General features: G+C 38.4%; 2 protein-coding genes and 1 long non-coding RNA gene across 5 annotated transcripts; all 3 read left to right on the top strand.

The window, feature by feature from the left end:
• The first annotated feature begins 7,726 nt into the window (after nucleotides 1-7,726).
• LOC149092448 (uncharacterized) lies at nucleotides 7,727-8,838 on the top strand. The gene is made up of 2 exons (XR_016196251.1): nucleotides 7,727-8,388; nucleotides 8,463-8,838. It is a non-coding gene; the product is annotated as an uncharacterized LOC149092448 (long non-coding RNA).
• Nucleotides 8,839-10,912: 2,074 nt separating this feature from the next.
• On the top strand, nucleotides 10,913-13,552 carry LOC115565239 (transmembrane protein 135). 3 transcript variants are annotated; one of them, XM_089265730.1, is made up of 5 exons: nucleotides 10,913-11,127; nucleotides 11,399-12,336; nucleotides 12,401-12,541; nucleotides 12,610-12,776; nucleotides 12,846-13,552. In XM_089265730.1, exons 2-5 carry the CDS (start codon nucleotides 11,407-11,409, stop codon nucleotides 12,973-12,975), a joined length of 1,368 nt encoding a protein of 455 aa, XP_089121856.1. In that variant the 5' UTR covers nucleotides 10,913-11,127; nucleotides 11,399-11,406; the 3' UTR covers nucleotides 12,976-13,552. The 3 variants fall into 3 exon arrangements, with proteins under 3 accessions (XP_089121856.1, XP_030246156.1, XP_089121855.1); XM_030390296.2 differs by having other exon boundaries at nucleotides 10,913-11,339; XM_089265729.1 differs by having other exon boundaries at nucleotides 10,913-12,336.
• A 77-nt stretch (nucleotides 13,553-13,629) lies between these two features.
• Nucleotides 13,630-18,709, top strand: LOC115565238 (transmembrane protein 135). Its single transcript, XM_089265731.1, has 4 exons — nucleotides 13,630-14,071; nucleotides 14,523-15,299; nucleotides 18,130-18,437; nucleotides 18,504-18,709. Exons 1-4 carry the CDS (start codon nucleotides 13,919-13,921, stop codon nucleotides 18,631-18,633), a joined length of 1,368 nt encoding a protein of 455 aa, XP_089121857.1. The 5' UTR covers nucleotides 13,630-13,918; the 3' UTR covers nucleotides 18,634-18,709.
• The last annotated feature ends 7,016 nt before the right edge of the window (nucleotides 18,710-25,725 follow it).

Raw genomic sequence — 25,725 nt, 5'->3', positions numbered from 1 at the left:
TAGAAACGAATCGAAATTGGTTTGCCAAATGGCCAGCCCAGCAAGACGCCACCAAGTGAAGCGCACTTCAAATAAATTAAATCTTCAAGTTCCTGGACAAGGCATCGCACCACTTGCATAGAACACGGTAGCCACACTTACAAATGTGTTATACACTGACAGAAATAAGAACCGATATCTACTTCTATAACTTAAAAATTTTTGAAAGTGCTTTTATCTTCCTTTAGTTTACATTAAGTTCGAACATAATTATTATAATTCTCTTTAACAGTGAGAATAACTTTATTTGGATTGCCTTCAATAAACAACTTCAAAAACATTTTTAGATTTTCGTTGACGGGGAGAAATTGAAAGCGTTGAACAAACGCAAAGTTGCTAATAGACGTTAAGTTAGTTCTTCCCATAATAAAATGCCTATGCTTTGAAAGTGATCTAACTAGGGATGGAATTGTATATCTTATTGAAGGGGTATGAGATGGATCAGTTGAAACCTAATTTGAGAGAATAAAAAACAAAAGATATTTAATATTATTTATTTTAAGCTATATTATATTTATTATAAGTCTTTCAATTCATCTTTAACCTATCCTATCCTGAAATGAATAAAGAATACTCTTCTGTTAGAAAAAGATTGTCTGCTATATTTAGAGGGCTTTAAATAGAGCTTTACCTTTTATATTATATAGAACTTTTTAGTATTTAACTAATGTTTTTTTTTTTTTTTTTCATTCACATTAAATAAATTCCTTTCTGAGATATAATAATACTAATATATGTATATAAAAACTTCAATGTGCGAATATCTACTGCTCTTTTTTAGATGTTTGCAAATGTCAATTTTTAACAATCCAATGAAAATATTTTAGAATATATTTAACGTTAATATACATAACCATTTTATTAATTTTTTTTATAAATATTATAATGGTATCAATCATAATAAGTAGGCCACCTTTAAGTTTTAAATATGAGTTTTCAGTCTTTCAGATATGGTCATAAAAATTCGTACTCCTGCTTTTTCCAAGTGTAGAGCCGCCTGAATCTGTTTTTGCGTTAGACTCCACGCTTGTTCTTTAATATGGTAAAGTCGACTGATGATAGAGCTCGGAAAGGTGTGCCATGCTATGAAAACAACAACTTCGGTTAGTGGAGACACATGGCAAATTTAATGACAGCCCCGATGCGCGGACATAAAGTGGACCCCCGACTGTGGCCGGCAAAGGAAGTCCAGGTGGACAATCGGAACGCAGAATATGCCGGACTTATTACGCATGAAAATGCACACGTTTGCTTGTGCGTATTTTGTGCAGCTTTCGACTTTAGAGTTTTAGTTTTCTTTAGCGAAAGCTTGAAGCTGAGAATACAATTAAGCCTTTGGGACAGAAGTTTCTCAAGTGTTGGTCCCCGCTGAATAAAATTGTTTTGTTGCACAAATCAGTGCGAAGAAGGCAAGTTACGAGCACTGGGGCAAACCCACGTGACACGAAACGACACGACACGAGCACGAGGGGACACGGCGGGGCAATGCGACTGCAAACTTTGGCTAAACTTTTATGAGCAGCGAACTAATTTTATATGAGTTTGGCCATATCTTGCTTTGAGTATTGCGCCGGAGACTACGTGTTGCCCGATGGTGGGAATTGATTTGAGATTTGATGTCAAAGCATGCGCTCCAATATTTGCATATGGGGAAACGAAGGAATAGAAAACTGGCCGAAAGCGAAGCCATGCTTTGGGCGTACTCATCGCTCACCTGGTAATTCAAGTTTCAGTAGTACATATTGGATCCTATTGCACTTCATTAGCGTAATTTGAGCTAGACAGTCGCCCATAGAAGTCAATTTACAAAAGCCCCAACTTGACCTCAATTCCAATTGCAACCGATTCAAATCTTAAAGTTCTCATGACATTTTCGTTGTCATTCACTTATAAAACTCCAACGCTTTAAGTGGGGGTAACTAACAATCAAATACCCTGCAGAAGTTTTTGAATCATTTTTTCATTGATATTCGAGAATAGGTCAAATAAGTCATATACGTGTATCGAGTTATACACAGACCCACACACATATATATATGTCTGTGTCAGCTTTGAAAGCATATAAAAATTTTAAAAATATTCTTTTGACATTTTCGTAACACTTGCAAGCGAAAAACATCACCGATTTTGTGTAATAATAAGAGATGAGATATAGGTTACCTTGATATCATCTTCTGCTATATGTAAATAATGAATAAAATAGATTTTTGAAATAGATTTTTAATATTTTGTACCTGAAATATATATTTAATAATTCAAACCGCCCAAGTCACATACTCAAGTCTAAGGGATACGACTTTACAAAAACTACTTTTCTGGAGAAATACCTATAACTATGTATATAGCGATGGCCGTTTGCTGGTCTATTTCTTCCCTAGATTAAATTGATTTTCAATATACATAACGATACTATAAATATGCTTAATATTTTAGGAAAGGAAGAAATTTCAAATAAGTAATGAAAATAATGAACCCCTGTTTACAAAAATCTGAAAAGGGCATAGGAAAATTACACTCGCCCACACACACCCACGCATACTTGGACACATACAGCTAGCAGATAATCCATTGTTAATTTTACATTTGGTAACAGCTTCCGCATGACAAGGAAAATCGTGCAGCGGCCAGTGTCAGAGCCAGAGCCAGATGTTGGCCATGCCGAAAAGTAGATGCAATGCACTTGGCCCCAGTATGTGTGTGTCTATTTGTAGGCACATGTATGGGTGTGTGACATTTGACACATTTGCTGCGGAAATGTGGACAACATGTACAGACAGACTGCGAAAGGCTACAAGGGTGTGTGTGTGTGTGTATGTGTGTGCATGCATGTGTATGTAGTGATGGTCGTTTGTTAGCAGCAACCGCAAATTTCTATTTGATGTGAAGTCTTTGCGGTCTTGGCCACAATTTTTGGTTATGCCCAAAGTGCGGAGAACATAGAACAAGGTCCGCAGTTTAAACTCTTTGTGTGTGACTTTTTGGCATTCAGTTATTCAGGCTTCAGTCTTTAGCCTTCGGTCTGGCCAATAACAATTGATTGCCTATTGATGACTTTGGCCTATTGTGTCGGTTTGATGGACGGAGCAAGGGACATGGAACAAAGCCGAAAATAAATGCACCAATTAATAAAATAACAACTTTTGCGTGTAATTAATTGTATATTATGGCTTGGCTTGTTAATGGCAGAATATGAATCAATCTACACACACATACACTCACTATGTATACTTTACTTATCGGTCCAAAAACTACGGGCTGCTAAGGCCTACAGTAAAATATTACCGCAAGCACAATGTCGCCTGCTGTTTCACAGATGCACCGTATGCTATTTGGCTTGCTCATTTTGTTGTAATTTGTATACTCGTTCAGCGCAGGGAGACGGCCATATTGGTTTTAAGCAAAGAGACTTGCAATGTTATATAAATATATTTGTGAGCAATAGTAGTTAGAAGTATTGAGTTGAATTTATGGAGTATGATGACCTTGAACGAGTATTAGGCAGTCAATCATACCTGATTGCAGTACTCTGACTTGCTATTGTTGTGGTCATGCGCAGCAATGGGTGAATGAACAATTTATAACCGCTTAATTGAACTCATTTAGAGGGAGCCACAGCCACACACACACAGACCCCACACACGCACACACATGGCTAAGCAAATCGACCGCACCAGCGACTAAAATAGAAGACAAAGCAAGAGGCAGGACAACAGGATAGATGAGCTGTCTTAACCTAGCCGAACGACATGTCCCTATGAAATCAATGGAAAGTCAGCCAGCCACTCAGGCAATTGGTTCAGCAGGACAGCATGGACGAGACGAGTGCAGCTCGAGTCGAGTACACAATTTAATAATCATTTGGCTTATTGATACCTCGGCTTAAGTACAGCGACCAACGAAAATTAAGAAACATAAACCACAAACTTTTGATTATCAACACTCGAGCAAAGAAATCCCCATTCATACCATCCTTTGTTCACGAAGTTTCTTTTAAAGAATGATTAAAAAATTCTGTTTGTTTTATAGTCAAAGCATTTTTTAATTCGCAGGCAAATTTGCTTGTGATATACATGTTGTCCTTCCAAAAGGAGTCTGGTCCGTCGATGGGCCAGTGTATAATATATTTTTGAGATGTAGACTGCAACTTGCGGTTTCTCTAAATATTCACGAACGAAGTGCTGGCACCGGTGTTCAATTTTCTACTATTTTTATTGAATTTTAACAACAACGCAAGCGCAGCTTGCACAGCAGAGAGCTCATCTAAGCGCGAGCAGCGGGAGAGCGATTGTTTGGCGAGCGACACTCCCGTGCTAGCGCGTACAACAACTACTTTACAGTGGTTTCATTTCCATTCTTAACCTATACAATTTTAATAATTCAATTTAATTTTTGTTTCTAATTCTATATAATTAAGAGAGCATATATCCAAATGCCTCAACACATGTATTGAATGCCATAGTTTTTGTTTTTTCCATTCAAACCATTTCGACACTATTGAAACTAGAAACTTGGAACCGATACTCATAAAATTATCCGGTATGATGTTTTTTTTAAAAATGTATGTAACAGGCAGAAGGAGGCGTGGCAGACCCCACAGAGTGTATATATTCTTGATCAGGGCGACAAGCTGAGTCGATTTGGCTCTGTCCGTCTGTCTGTCAGTCTGTCCGTATGTTTGAACGCGTCGATTTCAGAAGATATAAGAGCTAGAGACTTCACACTTCAGCGCAACCCAAGCGCAATCGCCTGTATATGTGAGTGTGTGTGCTTGTGTTTGTATGTATGTATGCGTGTGTGTGTGCGAATTATTATTAAAATATCAGTTGCTTGTAGGGTTCAGGGGATCTCGTAGTCGAGCAGTCTCGACTAGAGCTTTCTTTCTTGTTTTTAAATGTCCGTATATAGCTCGCGCATATCTCCCAAAGTTATCTCCCAAAGTTGTAAGTCTAGAATGTTACCCTATAATTTTCACATTTTTTTTAGCGTGAGAGTTCAAATTTTGAATTTAGGTTACCGTTAGCTTGTTCTATGAGCTGACCAATATTGAAATGTCTACTCCCAGTAGGGGCGTGGCAAGTCGAGTAAACCAATTTTCTACAGTATTAGAGCAAAACTTGGCTACTAAATTGCTGATGGGGTGTGAACTGCAACGTTCTTACTTGTTTATTATTTGATGATTTTTAATTATTTCTCATCCACAAATCTTTCGTTTCGCGGTATTTTCACTGCAGTTAAAACTGTTCTGGCTAATAGGACGAATATTTTTGGCGTGCATGCTAAGCAAATTGGCAGTCTTCTATTTTAGTCGAATGACAATTAGTACTCAACTGTTGGCTAATTAAATCCGGCGTTAGCTGAAAGTTACGTTCGCATCTGCAACGCCCACCCACTCGACGAAGCCCAAGCAACTCCCAACTCCCACTTCTCATCCCTCAATCCCTGCAGTTTCCTTTCACCTTCATCGCTTTCAGATTGAAGTGCGTATTTAGCGTCAAGTGGCATGTCAAACGCAAAGATTTATCAGACAGTGCAGTATATCACCTCGAGTAAATTAGGTAAGTAGCTGCCATCCAATGAAGATATGCATGAAGTGATTCCCCGTATACGATGTAAGACTCTTGACCATGGCAATTGGCTGTCTAAGCCGCAAAAGCGGAAATCACACAAAAGACACCGCAGTACCCAACAAGGACAAGCCAGAGCATCGGCTTGTTCATATTCTCTGAATAGCATCGCTTAAGAACTTCAGCTATGTCGTGTTATACCCGTCGGGTGAGGCAAAACACAATAAACCCAGACTCCCTCTCAGTTAAATATTTGTTTATTACCTACGCAATGTCAAGAGTGTCGAGTAGGGCATCTGGACAAGACACTAACACGAAGAGTGTACCATTCTTACAAGTAATTATTTTCTGAATCCTAAGGTATTTTGGTCCCCTAGTTAATTCAAAGATTTTCTGCATACTCGGCGATGATCTTACCTCTTATCATTCGTAACTTCGTTTCGAAACCTCTTGTAATTCGTAATGGTTGATTTTGCTGGAAAACTATTATGCATGGCGCCTTTATGTCGCTTCATGAGCGAAATTTCGTTCTTCTCTCATTGTATTTACTCATAGATTGCTCATTTTATTTAAATAGTGAAGACGATTTGTAGAACTGTAAAAGCAAACGTTCTCATAAAACACTAAACATTTCACAAAAACAAGGAATCATATCAGCTATTGACAATGGAGCAACAAAAAAATTGATGTGGGAAAACAATTCGAAATTGCTACAGTACCTTAGCTAAAGACGGCATCCATTCTCTATACACTGCGATGCCAGCCATACAGGTGTTGGTGCTGTGTTAGTCCAGGTAACAGACAATAATGAAGAGGTACCGGTGGCTTTTATGTCTCGAAAACTTAACCGTTGTCAAAGGAATTATTCCGTAACGGAAAAAGAATGTCTGGCAGCTATTTTAGCGATAAAAAAATTTAGAGCTTACGTTGAAGGACAAGAATTTTCTGTAGTCATAGACCATGCTTCTCTAAAATGGCTCATGTCTCAAACTGACTTGAGTTCTCGGTTAGCAAGGTGGGCTTTAAAACTTCAGGGCTATGATTTTAAAATAGTCCATAGAAAAGGCAGTCAAAACATTGTACCAGATGCTTTATCACGAGTGTACACAGAAGATGTGTCTACAATTTCAGCCGATTGTCTAGTGGATCTCGACTCGGTTCATTTTAAGACATCTGACTATCTAAAACTCAAAGCCAAAATATTAGCCTATCAATCTAGATCACCAGATGTAAAGGTAGTTGACGATTATATATATCGGAGAGCCGATCACGCGTCGGGTGAGAAAGTAGCCGATGATCTGTGTTGGAAACTTTGGGTTCCCCAATCGCTGGTTCCAGAAGTCCTTAAGAAGGCCCACGAGCCTCCACTAGCTTCTCATCCAGGCATAAACAAGATGCTAGATAAGCTACGCCGATATCTTTATTGGCCAAAAATGGCAGTAGATGTAAAAAAATTCGTTAATAATTGCGAGAGTTGCAAGTGCAACAAACACCCAAATTATACACTACGTCCACCCTTAGGAAAATCAGGCTCAACGCAACGAGTGTTCCAAAAGCTTTATGTTGACTTTCTGGGTCCATATCCGCGAAGCCGCTCCGGGCACGTAGGAGTATTTGTTGTTTTAGACCATCTGTCGAAATTTCCTTTTTTGAAACCCGTCAAAAATTTGACTGCCGACGCCATCACAGGCTATTTAGAGCAGGATTTGTTTCATTGCTTCGGAGTTCCCGAAACTATAGTCTCTGACAATGGTGTACAGTTCAAGTCTCAGGTGTTCAACGTATTATTACAAAAGTATGGAATTAGTCATACATATACGGCCGTTTACTCTCCACAAGCAAATGCTTCGGAGCAAGTCAACCGATCGGTGGTAGCAGCAATAAAATCTTATATTGCGCCTGACCAAAAAAATTGGGACGGGCATCTAAGCTCTATCTGTTGCGCTCTGCGTTCAGACGTACATTCGGCTATCGGCACAAGCCCTTATCGAATCGCCTTTGGCCAAAATATGGTGACCAATGCATCCACGTATAAACTGTTACGTAACTTGAACTTCTTAGAAGATAGCGCTATTCAATTTAATCGCGACGATTTATTTGATCTTATACGCGACAGGGCAAAAGATTGCATGCAACAACAACGTACTCGAAACGAGAACACATATAATATGCGTTGTCGCGATGTTTCATTTGTGGTAGGTCAGGAAGTTTACAGGCGTAATTTTCAACAAAGTAATTTTGTACGGGGCTTCAATGCGAAACTAGCTCCGAATTTCGTAAAGGCAAGAATTCAGAAAAAACTTGGCAATAGTTATTATGAAATTGAAGATGTGCAGGGTCGCTTGATTGGTAAATACCATGCGAAAGACCTAAGACAATAATCGCAGAGTCCAGCGCGAATCACCCTATAGTGTGATTTTGGTAGGGGGGTCTTGTAGTGGCGCTGGAATTGAAAAAAAAAAAAAACAGCCTAAAAGTAGGCAATCCGCTGAGCTTGGAGTGGCTTGGAAAAGTTGATCACGCGATCACGGATGTGGCAATCCCAAATCTGGATTTAACAGGAGAAATTGTCACTCTCACCTAGGCCATAAAAAACTGTTCCCAAACGATGACTTGCCGCTTCATGGGATCGGCCATATTTTCCTCTTTCTTTTTCCAATCTGAACCACCGACTGAAAAGGTTGTGCAAAAATCACACTGTGCCATAGTGAAAATTTAATATTAAAGTTAAATTTTTAATTTAAAGTACTATTTCTTTTGTGCAAGTGCCAAACTAATGAATTCGGTAAGAAGAAAGTAGTGGCATTTCCATAAGTCAGATTAAATGCCTAACATCATTTCGCACAAACCTCTTTGCAGGTTTGGCACCCAGCAAAAATTTTAATTCTTTTTTTTGCCGACGTGCATCCGCGCATACTAGATATACACATCGTGCTATTTGGATGGCAGCCTCTGCGCACAATTAAATATTTGCATCTGCGCACAACTAGATATACACATCGTGCTATTTGGATGGCTGCATCGGCGCACAACTAAATTTACGCATCGCGCTATTTGGATGGCAGCATCTGCGCACAAACACATTTAAGCAGTGCCGCAGAATACCGCATCTTATATCTCCACACCTGCACCTGTTGCACAATAATCATTGCCCATTTTATTTAAGAAGGCCAACTTTTGGCGAATATTGATGTGTTAATTTGCATTATAGACACAGAGTCTATCTTTTTTGTTTGCACTTCACTATGAACAAAATAATAATTAAATAGTAGAATAATTTAAAAATAATATTAGTCATTAAGCTTAACCTCCACCTCCTCCCGATGAACATTTCCCATTCGCATTTTGTGCATTATATTTTTTTTTGTAGTTGCATATACATATATTTTTTTTGTTAGCACAGCTTGCAGCCAAACCGAAATGGAAGCGCTTTCATCGCGGGACAGCACCGTAAGTGGAGCTATATTATATATTTAACAATTTCCATATTTATTTTTTTTATTACTCTCCGTCAGCGTTATTAACACCCGCTGCATAAAAAGAAAGAACTTAATGCATAATTATTAACCTCTCTATTCCACTTCTCCATTCCCCATTTCGATCAGCTGGTTTAAGGCTGAGAGAAAAAGCTCGCCAAAAGCTTTTTTCGTCTCCTTATATTTACTTATTCTTCATGCCCAAAACTACTATTTACCTACATATGTATGATTATTTTGTTAAGATTAAATCCAATGAAGCTTAATTAAGTTTCCTTATTTTGGGGCCATGCGGCGCGTTCCTATAGGTTTTTAGCTCTCCAAGCTGGGAAAGGGGTCGCTGAGAATATAGGCAGGTAGCCAGCGACCAAGGTAGGGTGGGCACGGTCGGTCGCCTTAATATCTAAGGCCGACGTTCGCTGAGCAGGCACATATTTGCTTGCGCAGCGAGACCCAGCTTGGACAGGTATGTTTGTGTGTGTCTAAATCTGTTCTATCTCTCTCTCTCTTCTTTTCTCTCTTCTAAGCAAGTGGCCGAAGATAATCGTTTGCACGCGATTTATATTAATAAATATATTTTAGCAGCGCTAGGAGTCGCAGTTCCCCTCTTCTTACCCCCTTCCCTTCACCCGATGACCCATTGGCCGGATCCAGCGCGTGCACTGCTCTAATCCTCCTATTCTACCATCTGCGCTTGATAACGTAACTCGTTACAACCATTATACCCTGATTTCCCATTTTCAATGGGTTCAGGGTATAATAAATAAATAAATAACAAGTAAGAAAGCTCTTGTCGAGACTGCTCGACTACGAGATTCCCTGAACCCTTCGTGTAACTCATATTTCAAAATTTATTAAAAAACAGCACATGTACACAAACGCACGCACTGCAGTGTGGGCTTAATATGGGGACCTAATTGTTTAATAACTTTTCTTGTAGGTGGACTATCTTCATGAAACTTTCAGACCATGCCATCAAAATTGCTAAAGCACTAGTCTCTAGTAATTGATACACGCTTTTCACAAATGTGTGGATGATGGTGTTGATATAGAGGTGGGTGGTATGTAATTTAAAAAAAAAGATGTAGGAGATATTTTATAATTGTATAACTGATTTTCGAAAAGGTTTTTTATCGATTAGAAAATAAGGGAAAAGGTTATCGATTTTGGAAAAAAAATAAAATAAAAAATACAAGCTATTTTAATTTTGTTTCTTAATACATAATTTTGAATGCATGTGTATTTTCATTACTTTTATTAGGTTAAAATTATTGTAACGACGTAAGATATTAAACATTCAAAAACATTGTTCCTTTGGCGTTTCGATTTATCGAGACTCGACTGTATACATATGTTTGTATGTATATGTATATATGTATAAATGTGTATGTAAGTCTAATTTATTTTAAAGTAAAAATATAGCCATACCACAATTTACAACAATCTGTGAACAAACTTCAATTTAAGAAATAAGTTTTACAATCATTTAAACACGATTAAAATAGTTTCAAATTGTTACCCCTTGCAAGCTTAATGATACGACACGCTCGACAAATAGCAAACAGTATATATCGATACCGGTGCCAGCATATTATCGATAATTTATAATAGCGCTAACAAATTCAAAAGGCAGCCAAACGAGAAGTCTTCAAGAGGTACGTGACTTTTACACGCTTATTATAATCGAAAAAACACATTTTAAAACGTAGGGATAGATATATATGGAGGCCGCACAAGTACAAACTATGTCCTCACATAACTTTCACCATTTCAAAGTTCAAAGGTTACATTTTTGTCCAACTCATCGTTCGGTTAGGTATCAAAAATTAGCTACGGTCACACTGCAGACAGCTGTTTTTCAATTGTTTTGTTTACATGTAAATGAAACGCAGTTAGCGTTTCAGCACATTTCAGTGCATTTAACGCACAATTAATTCTCGATTATTTCTCCGTTTGAAGTTCAAAGCAACTGGCTACTGTCATTTAATATTCAACACACAGCTATAGTTTAGCAACAACTGCTTTCACAAATCGGTATTTAAGTACAAGTACGTCAAAGTCCAACAGCATCAAGTGGAAATCTGATTTTATCATCTTTTTGCTTGACCCGCGCTTTAATAGGCCAACAGTATCATTTTGCTCGTAAATCAGCTAAATTTTTTTTGTGTGCCCGTGATAAAATTAAAATCCAGAAGTGCAAAAAAAGCACTTCAATAGATAAGATTATAGGCCAAACTGCGGACTTGTGGCCTTCGCCTTGGTTCGTTTTCCGCTAGCAAACAATAACCGTCATTAATCCATTAATCGTTGTTAATGCAGCACACATAATGGCAATACAGAGTAAACTTCTTGATCCGTTGTGCATCACATGTCAGGAGTTCCAGCACCCCTGGACGGATAAGTGCGTTAACGCCACCGCAGGCATCCTCCTATCTGCCACGCCCTATTGCTTGCGTGTCTACACAATTGTATACGCCTTTTCGCTACTCATGCGACATCGAGTGCCAACTTTGGAGGATCTGAAGCGAACTCTGCTGGGGATCATCCAATCAACAGCCTTCCTGGTCACAAATGCGTACACCTTTATTCTCTACAATTGCTTGCTGCGGAATTTGCTGGGGCGCTACCATTTCAGCACTGTTGCCTTTATTCCCTCGTTCCTGTCCTCACTGACAGCTATTCTGGTTGAGCGCCCGGCCCGACGTCCACTGCTGACGCTCTACGTAGCCAATGTGGCCACCGAAGCGCTCTGGAAAATGGCCGAGGCCCGAAACTGGGTGCGTTCCATAGCACATGGCCAGACGTTCATCTTTGCCGGCAGCATGGCTGCGCTTCTATATCTGTATCGTCTGAGCGCCAACGACGATTCCATCTTCAATATTTTGCGCATATTTGTGGGCAAAGAGGAATCCGGGCCGGTGGTCAAACCTGAGCCTTTGGCGACCGGCGACCAGCCAGCGCCCTCTCGACGACGACCCAGCGTCAGTTTTGCCACCACCGCCGACTGGGTTCGCGTCTATAGCAATCTAATCCATGCCAAGCATGCCAGCTGCCGCCATAAACAAAGCTGTCCCACCTATGCAATCTTAGGTGGCCTTCGTCCCTTTGCTGGCGGTGTGGCTCTGCAGGTAGCATTGAAGCTGGTGATGAATATCAAAAACGTATTCCGAGGAGGCATGCTATGGCGCAAACAAATCTTCAATCGAAGCACCTTAAAGCTAGGTATCTTCATGGGAACGTTTTCGTTTCTGTACAAGGTAAGACATTGCTCACATCGGATATATATTTATATATATATCACATTGGGATTGGTTTCTTCAGTCCATGTCTTGCCTGTTGCGCCATAGCTTCAATCGGGACGATGCGGTGTTCGCAATACCAGCTGGTTTGGTGGCCTCAGTGGCATTCACCCAGTATCCAGATAATACGGTCGCCTTGTATGTCATGTGGAAGGCCATCCAAGTGAGCTACAATATTCTCATTATTAAACACTCAATCTCAATTGTCGATTTATCTTCTGTTTTTTTTAGATACTTTGCAGCATGGGCCAAGAACGAGGCATTCTTCCGCGCATTCCTAATTTTATGCTCTATACTTATGCATTCTTCACAGCTGTGCTCTTCCATGCGGGCATCATGGAGGCACAATCGCTGCGTCCCAATTACTACAAATTCTTGCAGGCCATATCAGGCGAGAGGCAAGTTCAGACTTGTGAATCCTTTACATTTCTTTTCTTATATACATGTATTTATATCTCTTATGACAGGCTCAACAAATTCAATTTGAGCGCTTTTGATGTCTTCGGCCTCAACACGCAGCAGCAAACAAACGAAATGCTAAAGAGCCTAAAAATCGTCGACAAGCAGACACTCCCAGCATTTTCGTTTGCCTCCTGAGTGTAGCCACGTTTAAAGTCGAACTGAGGCGTGCCTACCTACTACATTTCCTACAATAATTCTCAGCACTCGAAGTGCGCACATTCAACGTTCAATTCGTCTCTCCAAAATGACATTTTATCATTGTACATGAATAGTTATATGTTAGTATGTAAGTCGAACGATTTCAATATATAAAGCTTATTCTGGGCGTGCGCGTATATAATGTCAATGATCACTCAAAGTGGGGAATATTGACAAATTAATTCTTTATTCTTTTGGTACTAACTCTGTGTAAAGGGAATTATTATTTAATCATGGCAAATATATAATTATATTTTGTTAGCTCTACTCTTTTGTTCTGTTATATTCTACTTTGTTCGCCAAATCATTTCCTCTTCTTATTCAACTATCAGCTTTATTTTCGTTATCTATGTATTGAATTCAATATATTTTATTCAACTCTTCTATTGTTCTCCCTTAAAGATCATTTGTTGAGAGTATTTAACGTGCGAGTTTACCCAGTCGAACTTTCACTCTATTTATATTTAAGAGAGCCGCAAAGAGAATAAATAACTGATAAAATGTAACAGTGTCACGGCTGATAAGAACTTCTGTTCTCTTGTTTGACTATATCTGATAAGGGCCAATATGGAATGTTCCGAAATGAGTCGTGTTTAATGTTTGGCCGGCGAGCACGCAGTCATAGTTGGAGCGCGTAGCTGTCTAGAATACAGATGATATCAAACTTGTTAATCGGGTATTGAACGTTAATTTGATACCGGCTAACATATATTTAAATATTTGTTTAGCAAGCAAACTTTCGATTTCAACATAACGTTTGCATTCGAACTTTGTGCGCGACGCGCGTTATATTTCTTAATCTTATCAATTGTACGATAATCGTAATAATTCATTTTAATAATAAATCGAAACACCTGTCTAACACGCATACATACAAATAATGGCCGCGCAGAGCAAGCTGATCGATGGAGCTATCAAATGCACCTGCCAGGAGTATATCCACCCATGGACCGCTAGCTGCGTCAATGGCGCAGCAGGAATACTTTTATCCAGCGCACCTAGCTCAATGCGCACCTACTGCATTGTCTATCTAGTAAGTCATAGTAAAACTTACTTATTCTCATAAATTTTTACCTTCTCGTTCTTATTCTAATTGTATTTACAATGTCATTGTCATTGTCATTGTCATTGTCCATGTCATTGTCATTGTCATTGTCATTGTCATTGTCATTGTCATTGTCATTGTCATTGTCATTGTCATTGTCATTGTCATTGTCATTGTCATTGTCATTGTCATTGTCATTGTCATTGTCATTGTCATTGTCATTGTCATTGTCATTGTCATTGTCATTGTCATTGTCATTGTCATTGTCATTGTCATTGTCATTGTCATTATCGATTTCATTGTCATTGTCATTATCGATTTCATTGTCATTGTCATTGACATTGTCATTATCGATTTCATTGTCATTGTCATTGTCCTTCTCTATTTCCAATATACTTGTCCTACTTCATTTTATTTTCTTTTCATACTAAATTCAAAGCTTGCACTAGTGATGAAAATGCGTATACCCCGTCTATTGGACATCAAGCACACGATTATTGGCATTTTGACATCGTCGGCCTTTCTCACTACCAATGCGTATCTCTTCTCGCTGATGGTGTGCCTAGTACGTCGCCTAGTGGGTGGGTTCTACCTGAGCACTGTGGCGTTTATACCTACGTTCATTGCCAGTTTTGCGGCGCTATGCATTGAGCGACCAGCACGTCGTACTCCACTGGCACTATACGTGGCCAACGAGGGCACCGAAGCGCTCTGGAATATGTTAGAGGCTCACGGCCTCGTCCGTTCCATTCCCAATGGACACGTATTAATACTGGGCTGCAGCCTTACAGCCTTACTCTATATGTACCGCCAAGGCGTGCACAAGAGAAAAGTGAAAGATGTCACGTTCAAGGCTCTCTCAATACTCATGGGAAAAGGAGAGGAGGGTCCAATGAAGACAACAGAGGTGTCATCAAAACAAACCCCGAACCGGCTTCCGATCAACCTCCGCAGCATTTCCGCCTATGTGCAGCTCTATGATCGTCTACGCAATAGAAAGCATCCCAGTTGTCCACACCGGGAGGGTTGCGGCACCTACGTGCTGCTCGGCGGCCTGAAACCGCTACTGGGCGGAGTTGGACTCCAAGTGGGACTTAAGCTGCTGCTCAACATAGGTCGGATAGTCAAGCTGAAGATGGACTGGAACAAACAAGTCTTCAACAGAAACTCTTTGCAACTTGGTCTAGCCTTGGGCAGCTTCTCTCTAATATTCAAGGTAAATGACATTTATTCTAATTATACCCTGAACCCATTGAAAATGGGCAATCAGGGTATAATGGTTTTGTTAAAATGTATGTAACAGGCAGAAGGAGGTGTGGCAGACCCCACAAAGTATATATATTCTTGATCAGGGCGACGAGCTGAGTCGATTTAGCCCTGTCCGTCTGTCTGCCCGCATGTTTGAACGCGTCGATTTCAGAAGATATAAGAGCTAGAGACTTCAAATTTTTTAAAAAATGACCGTATATACAGCGCACATATCGAGTTTATCACTAAAAAACGATAACTCATTCCGATACTTTTTTATCGATAAAAATCCTTATCGAAGATCACTTAAAAAATTATATCTCCTATACAATTTCGATTTTTGTTAAAATTTACCCCCCCCCCCCCCCCCCCCCCCCTAAATCTACACCCTCACCCTCATCTTTGTAAAAAGCGTATTTAAAATACTAGAGACTTGTGCTTCGGTATACACATACATTTAAACATCATGATTACTTTCTGAAAGTTTTATTACGATCGAACGTCTAGAAATCAAATTATTCAACAAATAAGTTATGATATTGCCAACACTGCAGCGCAATCGCCTGTATATGTGAGTGTGTATGTGCGCGTGTGTTTGTTTGTATGTGTGTGTGTGCGTGTGTTTTTTTGTATGCGTATGTGTGTGTATGTGTGTGTGTGTGTTTGTTAATTATTATTGAAATATCAGTTGCTTGTAGGGTTCAGGAGATCTCGTAGTCGAGCAGTCTCGACTAGAGCTTTCTTTCTTGTTCTTACTGCTGTGGTCGGTGTTTTGACATTATTGTTGGTCAGAGACGCTGGAGTAGGTGGACAGTGGAAGTTTAGGCATTTGCGTGTTAATAAGAACAGACAAACTGTAAATATAATAAGAAAGCCCTATTCGAGACTGCTCGTCCAAGATTCTACAATTCTTTATATACATTTTGAATTTGGAGACTCTAGCTTGAAAGATGTAGGAGATATAATTTTTTAAGTGATCTTCGATAAGGTTTTTTTATCGATAAAAAAGTATCGGAATGAGTTATCGTTTTTTAGTGATAAACTCGATATGCGCGCGATATATACGGACATAAAAAAAAAAGTGGAAGTCTCTAGCTCCTATATCTTCTGAGATCGACGCGTTCATACATACGGACGGACGGACGGACGGACAGACAGACGGACAGGGCCAAATCGACTCAGCTCGTCGCCCTGATCAAGAATATATATACTTTGTGGGGTCTGCCACGCCTCCTTCTGCCTGTTACATACTTTTAACAAAACCATTATACCCTGATTTCCCATTTTCAATGGGCTCAGGGTATACAAATTTGTTGGTAAAAGACTCCAAAATAAGATTGTTACTTGTGCGAGAGCAAAACAAAATTTGCATTCTTACAAGTTGATTATAGTTTCTCTTTTTGGAAACATAACTGCAACGAATTGGAATAGCTACGCATATACATACGTGATATGGGCTTCAGAAAAAAATTTGCCTGACAAGACGTCTGACACGAGCGAATTGAATTATGTTATTTGCAATTGAACTAAATCAATTAGAACATCCGAGCTCCAAATTATTTATATATATACATATATATCTGAAATTTAGCTCAAATTTTTGCTATTAGCGTGCCAAATTTTTTGATATGCTTTGATTTGAATATGTGAATTTATCCGTATTTTTCTAATCTGGTACAATACTCAGAATACTGATCAGATAAATTAATTGTTAAATTTGACGGCATCATTGTAATCGACTGTACACACAATCGATATTAATTTGCAGTTAAACATAGTATATAGCTTATATAATTATTGTAATTTTAGACATTAAATATTAACTTTTTATACTGTACATGTAATATGTATATGTAGTCTGCAGTAGTATTCTTCAAAGACTCACTACTAGAGGTTTATTATTTGATTAGATTTATTATATTTTATCATGATGGTTTGCCCAATGCTGTTTAGTTTTCATAAGTAATCTTCTTATACCCTGAACCCATTGAAAATGGGAAATCAGGGTATAATGGTTTTGTTGAAATGTATGTAACAGGCAGAAGGAGACGTGTCAGACCCCACAAAGTATATTTATTCTTGATCAGGATGACGAGCTGAGTCGATTTGGCCCTGTCCGTCTGTCTGTCCGTCCGTCCGTTCATTCATACATACGAACGCGTCGATCTCAGAAGATATAAGAGCTAGAGACTTGAAATTTGTTTCCCTAGGTCGGTATATATCGCGCGCATATCGAGTTTATCACTAAAAAACGATAACTCATTCCAATAATTTTTTATCGATAAAAAACCTTATCGAAGATCACTTAAAAAATTATATTTCCTACATCTTTCAAGCTAGAGTCTCCAAATGTATATTAAGATGCATTTTATACAATTTCGGTTTTTGTTAAAATTTACCCCCCACCCCTTAATCCACCCCCTCATCCTCATCTTTGTAAAAGTCGTATATCAAATACTAGAGACTTGTGCTTCGGTATACACATACATTCAAACATGATGATTACGTTCTAAAAGTTTCATTGATCGTACGTCTAGAAGTTAAATTATTCAACAAATAAGTTCTCATAATATTGCGCACACTGCAGCGCAGCACAAGCGCAGTCGATGCTTACTGCACAATTAGCAGAGCGCGGGCTTATGCGTGCGTGTGGATGTGTATATATGTATATGTGCATAAAAGAAGTAGATAATGATTAGAATATTACCTTGGAGGGTTCAGGGTATCTCCTAGTCGAGCAGTCTCGACTAAAGCTTTCGTACTTGTTAATTATAAAATCATATTATATGTCTTGGTAGGCCGTTTCGTGTGGCCTGCGCAACACCTGTGGCTATGACGCCGCTTTCTTTGCGATACCCGCCGGCCTGTTGGGGTCGATTGGACTGCTGCAGTACCCCAACATCACGATCTCGCTGTATGTGATGTGGAAAACACTGCAGATGCTCTATAACTGGGGCAGTGAGGAGAATATACTGCCGAAGGTACCCCACTTCAATATGGTGTTATATGCCAGCTTCACAGCTGTGCTCTTCCACTGCGCTATTCTGGAGGCGAACTCGATACGCAACAGCTACTATAAATTTCTCGTGAATATTTCGGGCAGAAGGTACGTGTGTCCAGGGCTTTTTATGGGTCTATAAGGTCTAATATGCATTAACTTTCCTCTCCACAGAATAAATTTGTTCGATAGACGCCCTTTCCAGTCGTTGGGACTGAAAAGCCACGATCGATTGCAAGAGGTAGTCAAGCGACTCAAAATAGATATGACGAATCCTTTGCCCATCATGCCGCTGACCGCCTAATTCCAACAGGATAATTGTTAAATTATAATCATAAATACTATTTAAAACTAAATATATGAATTGTTCTATATTTATCCACTGACTAATTAATTGATGGATGAGCAGCAAACATAAGTTTATAAAGGAATTAAAGGGAATTAAAGGGTGATGAATGTATGTATAAAGCCAATTTGTTATTCAGGCCCACTTCATGGACTAACTTTCCTCATTTTAACCTCACTACACCTGTTTTGTAATAAAATATATTTAACATGACTATAATAATTGTTTAAAACGTGAACTTAACTTATGAATTTAACTTAATGAATCACCGTTTACATAACTGGTTGTCTCTTCAAATAAGGAAGAGTAAGAGAGAATTTAAACTGAGTATGACCTTTAAAACTTGGATAGCTAATGCTAATGTGGTCTGAAGAAGCTTCTCGCTGTAAATCAGGGCTTCAATAATAAGCGCAAAGAATAATTTAGAAATATTTTCGTATGTTCACTTGTCCTATTTTTCGATTGCTCTTGACTTGAGTTTTACTTTCTTTTCCATTTCATTTAAATACATATTTCTTTAAAATGTCCTTATCTTCACTTCTCATGTCTTGTTTCTCTTTAATCTACTCAGTTCTTCCAGTTCAGCGTGCTCTCCTCTTCAAATAATGTAAATTCGAAGTATTGGAATGAATATTCTACCTACAGGGTATCTAGGAAATACACTAAGATCCGTTTGCCGCATATATTTCTTATCGAGTATAATGTAATTATTACCAATTATTCAAGACTGTGCTAAATATACGATGACAAGTGCTCACATATTGGCCTAAGGCTATCTCAGGACACAGCTTTGCTTTTCGTAAATAAATATAATTGCTAGAGCAGTCATATAATTTTCGGGCATAAAGTGTCGACGTCGCCCCGACAATAAAAAGCAGGAAAAAGTTTTGAAATTAAATGTTTGTGCATGCCCAAAGTGCGCATAAAATGGGCTGAAGCGGGTGAACATTCATCACATGATAAAGGACAGGCCTCATCTTTGGTAGGAAAAATGCGAGATGGTAATGGGAGACAGAGGCAAACGAAGCTCCCAGCTGACGGAGCTGCTCCAGACGAGAAGTGGCGGCTGAGCTGTAGCTGTGCTACTCAATTATTTACATTTATATGTCATAGAAATTTATTGTCCGCCATAATTCACTCGGCTAGCCGAAAGTGCAGCGTTTAAAATTTACTAAAAACCAAATGAAAGTCGGAATGAAAATGAAAATGAAAATAAAATAACATAAAATAAAATAAACGCTACGATGTTCTTCGGCCATGATTATCTTAACAGGGTGCGTGTGGCTTAACAAATGAATTATTGGCCGGTTCAAATTTAATGCCTCCACTTCGTTATACTAGCCCGCAGTAAAATCTGCTAGGCTCATCTCCAGTCAGTCATCAAATGGATGACATCCTTGTTGTTTCAAATTGAGATGCGAATAGTGTAGCATACTTCTGAGGGCATGCATACAGCAAATAAATCTAGCATACTTCTCAGGGCCTGTATCTTTATATTTATGAAATCGTATATCTATATACATATACATATATACGGCATGGACGCAAGTCAACAGCTTGGAAAATACAAATGAACCAAGTGACAAATCACATTAATCACAGCCAGGATTTTATTTTGCAATGAACGCAGCTGAACAACGTCCGCTGCCTATGTACTATCTATATAAATGCTTGTAGCAGTGAAATTACCAACTTAGCAGCTGCAATTGTTGTTGCTATTGTTGCTTATCTCATTTTTCGCGCTGGTGTATAGAGGGTAACAGAGAATAGGAAAGAGAGAGAAGAAAAAAATGCATATAAATTGAATATTATAAATTGTCTCATTCCAACTTCTGTTCAGCTCCGCAGTTAACGCTGCGTTTAGTCGCTTTTCCTTGGGACGTCCTACTGCAAAAAGTCGTAACTTCATTTATGTCAATCACAATGCTCTGCTTCGCTAGTTCTTGTTGCGCTCGACCCAAATTGTAAACAACTAAATTATGCAAATAAATTAGCTTGCCCTAGTTCGCTTTCCATGTAACAGGCAAACAGAAGGCGACCATGGGAAAAATAAGTGCCTGAGGTTACGATGTACATGGTAAACAATTAAAAGGAACTACTTAAAAATTATTTATTTCTTTTAATTTATGATATATTCAGTCCAACGAATTGATGGGAACAATTGTCTATTTGCTCGTTTCGTCTCTTCTTCTTCTGCAATTTTTGCTTAATCTTAACTTTTCTTGGGCGTGGCACAACACCCAGATAGATCGATGACAGTTTAAGTGTAGTACTGTCTGGACCTTCATCAATCAAACTGGCAACGATTTTCGTTTCAACAATTTCTGTGTTAACAAACAAAGTTTATAAGTGGGTTGTATACAAAATTCCTTTACCTGAGACTTTCAGTTTTTGGAAAAGGATATCTAGCACATATATCAAACTTAAATTGCATATTTAAAAATAAATTTCAAATTGAATTTTCATGCAAATGAACTTTATCCTGTTAAATAAAAAACAAATTGCAAAAAAAAAAAAAAAAAAAAAAAAAAAAAACGTAAATAACAACAAGCAGAGATGTTGCACCTATGCATGCAGGTCCTCTTTGCGGCTGCAGTAAATTACATTTGATATTTTTACGATGACAGGCCAAATGACAAGGTATGTCAACGCAAGATAAGCACTAAGTGAGACCCAGGCAGAGGCAACCGATGATGCTTGCTTCAGCCAGGCAGGAAATGGGTGTGTACTGATAGTGTCCTTGTCTATTACAAAAGCTGATACACATTTTCTTCAGTTTTCATACTTTTTAGTGCTCTTTTTTTGGAGCATTTGAGTATTTTTTAATTAAAATTTCTTGGTCACTCTTTGAGATGTTTCCCAGTGATAAGAAAATTGAATTTAAACTGAATGAGCTAAACGCTGTACAACAGAGGTATCAAATTGAACACACAGCAGCATATGACATGAATGAAATTATGGGTAAAAAATATGCAAGCTATAAATATATTGAAAATATAATTGTTTATAATATAAACCAAATAATCTAGTTAGTATATATATATTATTTGGTGGCAAATATTCTGTTGTGATTTTGCAAGCCTTCTAATAAATAAATAATGTCTTTGTAGCTTATAGACTTCTAGTTATCTGATATATCGGCTAGTATATTTCCCTTAATTGTTTCTCGTGAGTCCACGTGAATCAGAGACAGAGTTATTAGTGAAAAATGCCTAGTGTTTCCGCAATGGCTAGTGCTACAAAGTTAATGTACCACGTTTTTATGTACCTAACATGAAAATCATAAAAATACTTCCAGACACTGGGAGGATACACATATATGCCTTCTTAGATGTTGAGTCATTGGCCAGGCTGGTGATACATTTTTATTAGTCGCTGCACTGGTCGCTGTAACTAAGAGATGACTCGTTGCGCTGCAATGTTGGCAAAATAATGTTTATTTATTTGTTGAATAATTTAATTTCTAGACGTACAATTCCAATGAAACGTTCAGAACGTAATCATATTGGTTAAATGTGTGTATACCCCAAAACACAAGTCTCTAGTATTTGAAAAAAAAAAATTTAATAAAAACCGAAATTGTATAAAATTCAACTCAATATACATTTTAAATTTGGAGACTCTAGCTTTAAAGATGTGGGAGATATAATTTTATAACTGATTTTCGATAAGGTTTTTTTCGATACAAAATATCGGAATGATCGTGTTCAGTGATAAACTCGATATGCGCGCTATATATATACGGACATTTAAAAATCAAATTTGAAGTCTTTAGCTCTTATCTATCTTCTGAGATCGACGCGATCGACTCATACATACAGACAGGTGGACGGACGGACGGACAGACAGACAGACGCACAAGGCCAAATCAACTCAGCTCGCCGCCCTGATCAAGAATATATATACTTTGTGGGGTCTGCCACGCCCCCTTCTGCCTGTTAAATATATTTTAACAAAACCATTAAAACCTGATTTCCCATTTTTAATGGGTTCAGGGTATAAAATTTGTTCAACTTCATAAATGTTTTTATCACTTTTAGCTCAAACTAAACCCTCACCTTTTGAATTTGAATACTACATTCAGGTACGGGGGATCGCGATAAGAAATACTTGAAGTTATTTGCTCAGAAGTCTTTGGGAGAAGGTTGAGCAAAAGCAGATAAGCTGTGTCCCACCTCGGCGTGCAACTGGACTCATATATTATAAAAAGCATTATCAGAGAATCGGCAGTCAGATTATATCAAAAAGACTTTTGGGTTAGTCGGGTTAGGCTAATTAATAGCTGGCTAGTCAACTGCTTATAACATAAATTAGTCGAACGGGTGAGTATGCTTATCAGCGTTCTACTAAACATGTGATAGCAGACTGTAACCATAAATTAGCCAGGGCTAGGGCAACATGTGCCCAAGCAACTGAGCGTTAACTGGGCAACAATGTTGCGCAACATGTGTGAAAGACACTCGAAGCTCAATCAAACACGCTCGAACCTGACGCCAGTCCAATGCCAAATCGTTTTCAGGTCGACGCTCGGCTAAAGCTTCGGTACCGAGCCGAGTCCTGCAGTCCTCGACAGGAGTCGCGGACTCGTGACTGCAGTTAGGCGTGCATTACGGTACGCATCCTGTGGATTGAATGCGACTCTAAGTGGGTTAGTAGTACAAGTTCAGTTGAAGCTTTGGCGCAGCGTAGCTGTTCCACTTGCCACAAATGAAGCTGCAACACCGTGGAACTGAAACAGGATGAAACGCCGTTGCTCGTTAGCTGGCGCTGTGAGTATCTCATGAAATGCCGCTGGGAAAACAACGGCTCGACAGCAATAGAAATTGTAAACGCCACTCTAAATAGCACCTAAATGGAAAAACTCATTATAAATATGTTTCATATATCAAATATATATTATATATATATATATATATATATATATATATATATATATATATATATATATATATATATATATATATATATATATATATATATATATATATATATATATATATACGTATGTATATAACTGGTGAGCTGCTGCAGCTGTTTGAACAGCGCTTACCAATTTGTTAACTCGACTATCAACAACTGCTCTCCCATCTGGTCGATTTGCTCGCTTTGTCTTTACCATTGCCTTTTGAAATGCTCTTGTTTGTGCTGCTGCAGTATCAGTTTCCTGTCTGCCACCCAGTTGGCAGCTGCAACAGCTGCCCAGTTATTGGCAAATGGTGGCGTCTGTTAAACGCTTCACGTCTCGGCAATGTCTTTGCTCGGCAGCTTGCCGTGTGTTTAACCCGCCAGATGAACCAGCAGCAGCAGTGCCACCTTCATCCTCACCCTGCCTTCCAACCCCTCGACCACACCCACGGAGCACATTTCTTTGTTATGCTTGCCTCTCGACAATTGCGCCGCTGATTGCCCTCATTTCAGACTTGAAATAATATTAAAAACTTTTACTCAACTCAATGCCGTCTGTCTGCCTATATAGCTCCCTCTCTGTCTGTTTGCCTATCAACCTATTTGACTCACTTGCTCTTTTTGTCTGTCTGTACGCCTGTCGTTCTGTCTTTCAGTCACACCGGATTTCGTGTTCGTTCCGGCTTGGTTTTGTCTACCAGCATTCTTCTTCTGCATTCAGTTTGCTTTGTCTTCGACGCTTCTCAATACCGTCCCCTCACTCGTCGTCCATCTTACACGCTCGCCCTGCGCCTAAATGTATGCTTCAACCGCACTTTGTCGATGGCTGCTGATGCAGCTGCAGCTGCCACTTCCATAGCTACTCCTGCCACTGTCCCTGCCCGTGCCACAGCTACTGTTGCAGCTGCAGCTGCGCCCGTATCAGCGCGCTTTGATTCTCATTTGTGTCTGCTTTTATTTACCACATAAATCACGTGCTCTGCCACTAGCCAAAGCCAAAGCCTTGGCAAAGACATTTCTATCTATCTACTTAGCCGCTTGCAGAGCTCTGAGCACTTCCTTTGCCTTTGCCTTATCTGTAGTCGCAGTTGTTGCTGTTCTTATTGCTATTAGCTTGTAGTTCTCCTTCACGACTATGTCCTATATCCCGCCCTCTACCAACCACGCCTACTCTCTAACTATACAATAAGAGCGCAGCTCTTCTTCTTTTTTTTAGATGTTAGTTTCATTTATACGATTGCCCATTTCTTTTTTCATTTCATAGAATTTTCATTGTCTACTTGGCACACACCCTATCTCGCTCCTTCTCTTTTCTGCTTCCATGTGTTTCTCTCTCTCTCTCTCTCTCTCTCTCTCTCTCTCTCTCTCTCTCTCATCTCTCTCTCTCTCTCTCTCTCTCTCTCTCTCTCTCTCTCTCTCTCTCTCTCTCTCTCTCTCTCTCTCTCAATCTCTCTCACTAAAGACATATTCGTTATACCCTAGAAAACATCAACAGATTTCAGGCTTGACTTTAATTCATCTTCGATTATGTTGGATTATTATCTATATTACAGAGTTGTTATTGAATAGATTACATTTATATTTTATTAAAATAGAATAACTAAAATTAATCATACATAATCTATAATAAAAAATAAAAAAGTAATAATTATAACGAAAATTAGAGCTGTAAATTATAAAATGTTAAAAAATTAATTTTTTCTTATTTTCTTTTAATATTTTTACTATGTATTATACAAGTTATAATTATATACTTACAAATATTCAAAAGTGTTTCAGGTAAACTAAAACATATCTATTATTGTTTAACTAAAATACCAATTTCAATATAAAAAGTTTAGAGTTATTAATATTTTGTTATTATCATTTAACTATATTATTCCACTGGTATATTATGAACTATTTATTATTTATTTCTCACCCTCACACACCTAACTTCAATTTGAAATCTTAAATATATAAATAAAAGTAAAAATTAGTAAAGCAATTATTTGAATACATTAAAATGAAGAAATTTTTTTTAATTATTTTTTCGCACATGCTTTTTTACAAAAACTAAGCATTCAATACGAATCTTAACGTAGTATAGTTTTATAATAAACTCATACTAACATTATATATATATTTGTACGCGAGGGTATTAAA

This window comes from Drosophila navojoa, chromosome 2 (assembly GCF_054131105.1).
Source record: "Drosophila navojoa isolate 15081-1374.11 chromosome 2, UAZ_NAV_1.0, whole genome shotgun sequence".
In the NCBI taxonomy this organism is placed as follows: domain Eukaryota; kingdom Metazoa; phylum Arthropoda; class Insecta; order Diptera; family Drosophilidae; genus Drosophila; species Drosophila navojoa.
The sequence above is the reverse complement of the archived record's forward strand: the minus strand, read 5'-3'. Positions and strand labels throughout refer to the sequence as shown.

Coding starts and splice junctions, on each gene's coding strand:
- LOC115565239 (XM_089265730.1), top strand. CDS start 11,407: ATGGCAATACAGAGTAAACTTCTTGATCCGTTGTGCATCACATGTCAG. Junction 12,542..12,609: donor TCATGTGGAAGGCCATCCAA/GTGAGCTACAAT, acceptor TGTTTTTTTTAG/ATACTTTGCAGCATGGGCCA. Junction 12,777..12,845: donor CAGGCCATATCAGGCGAGAG/GCAAGTTCAGAC, acceptor CTCTTATGACAG/GCTCAACAAATTCAATTTGA.
- LOC115565238 (XM_089265731.1), top strand. CDS start 13,919: ATGGCCGCGCAGAGCAAGCTGATCGATGGAGCTATCAAATGCACCTGC. Junction 15,300..18,129: donor GCTTCTCTCTAATATTCAAG/GTAAATGACATT, acceptor ATGTCTTGGTAG/GCCGTTTCGTGTGGCCTGCG. Junction 18,438..18,503: donor GTGAATATTTCGGGCAGAAG/GTACGTGTGTCC, acceptor TCCTCTCCACAG/AATAAATTTGTTCGATAGAC.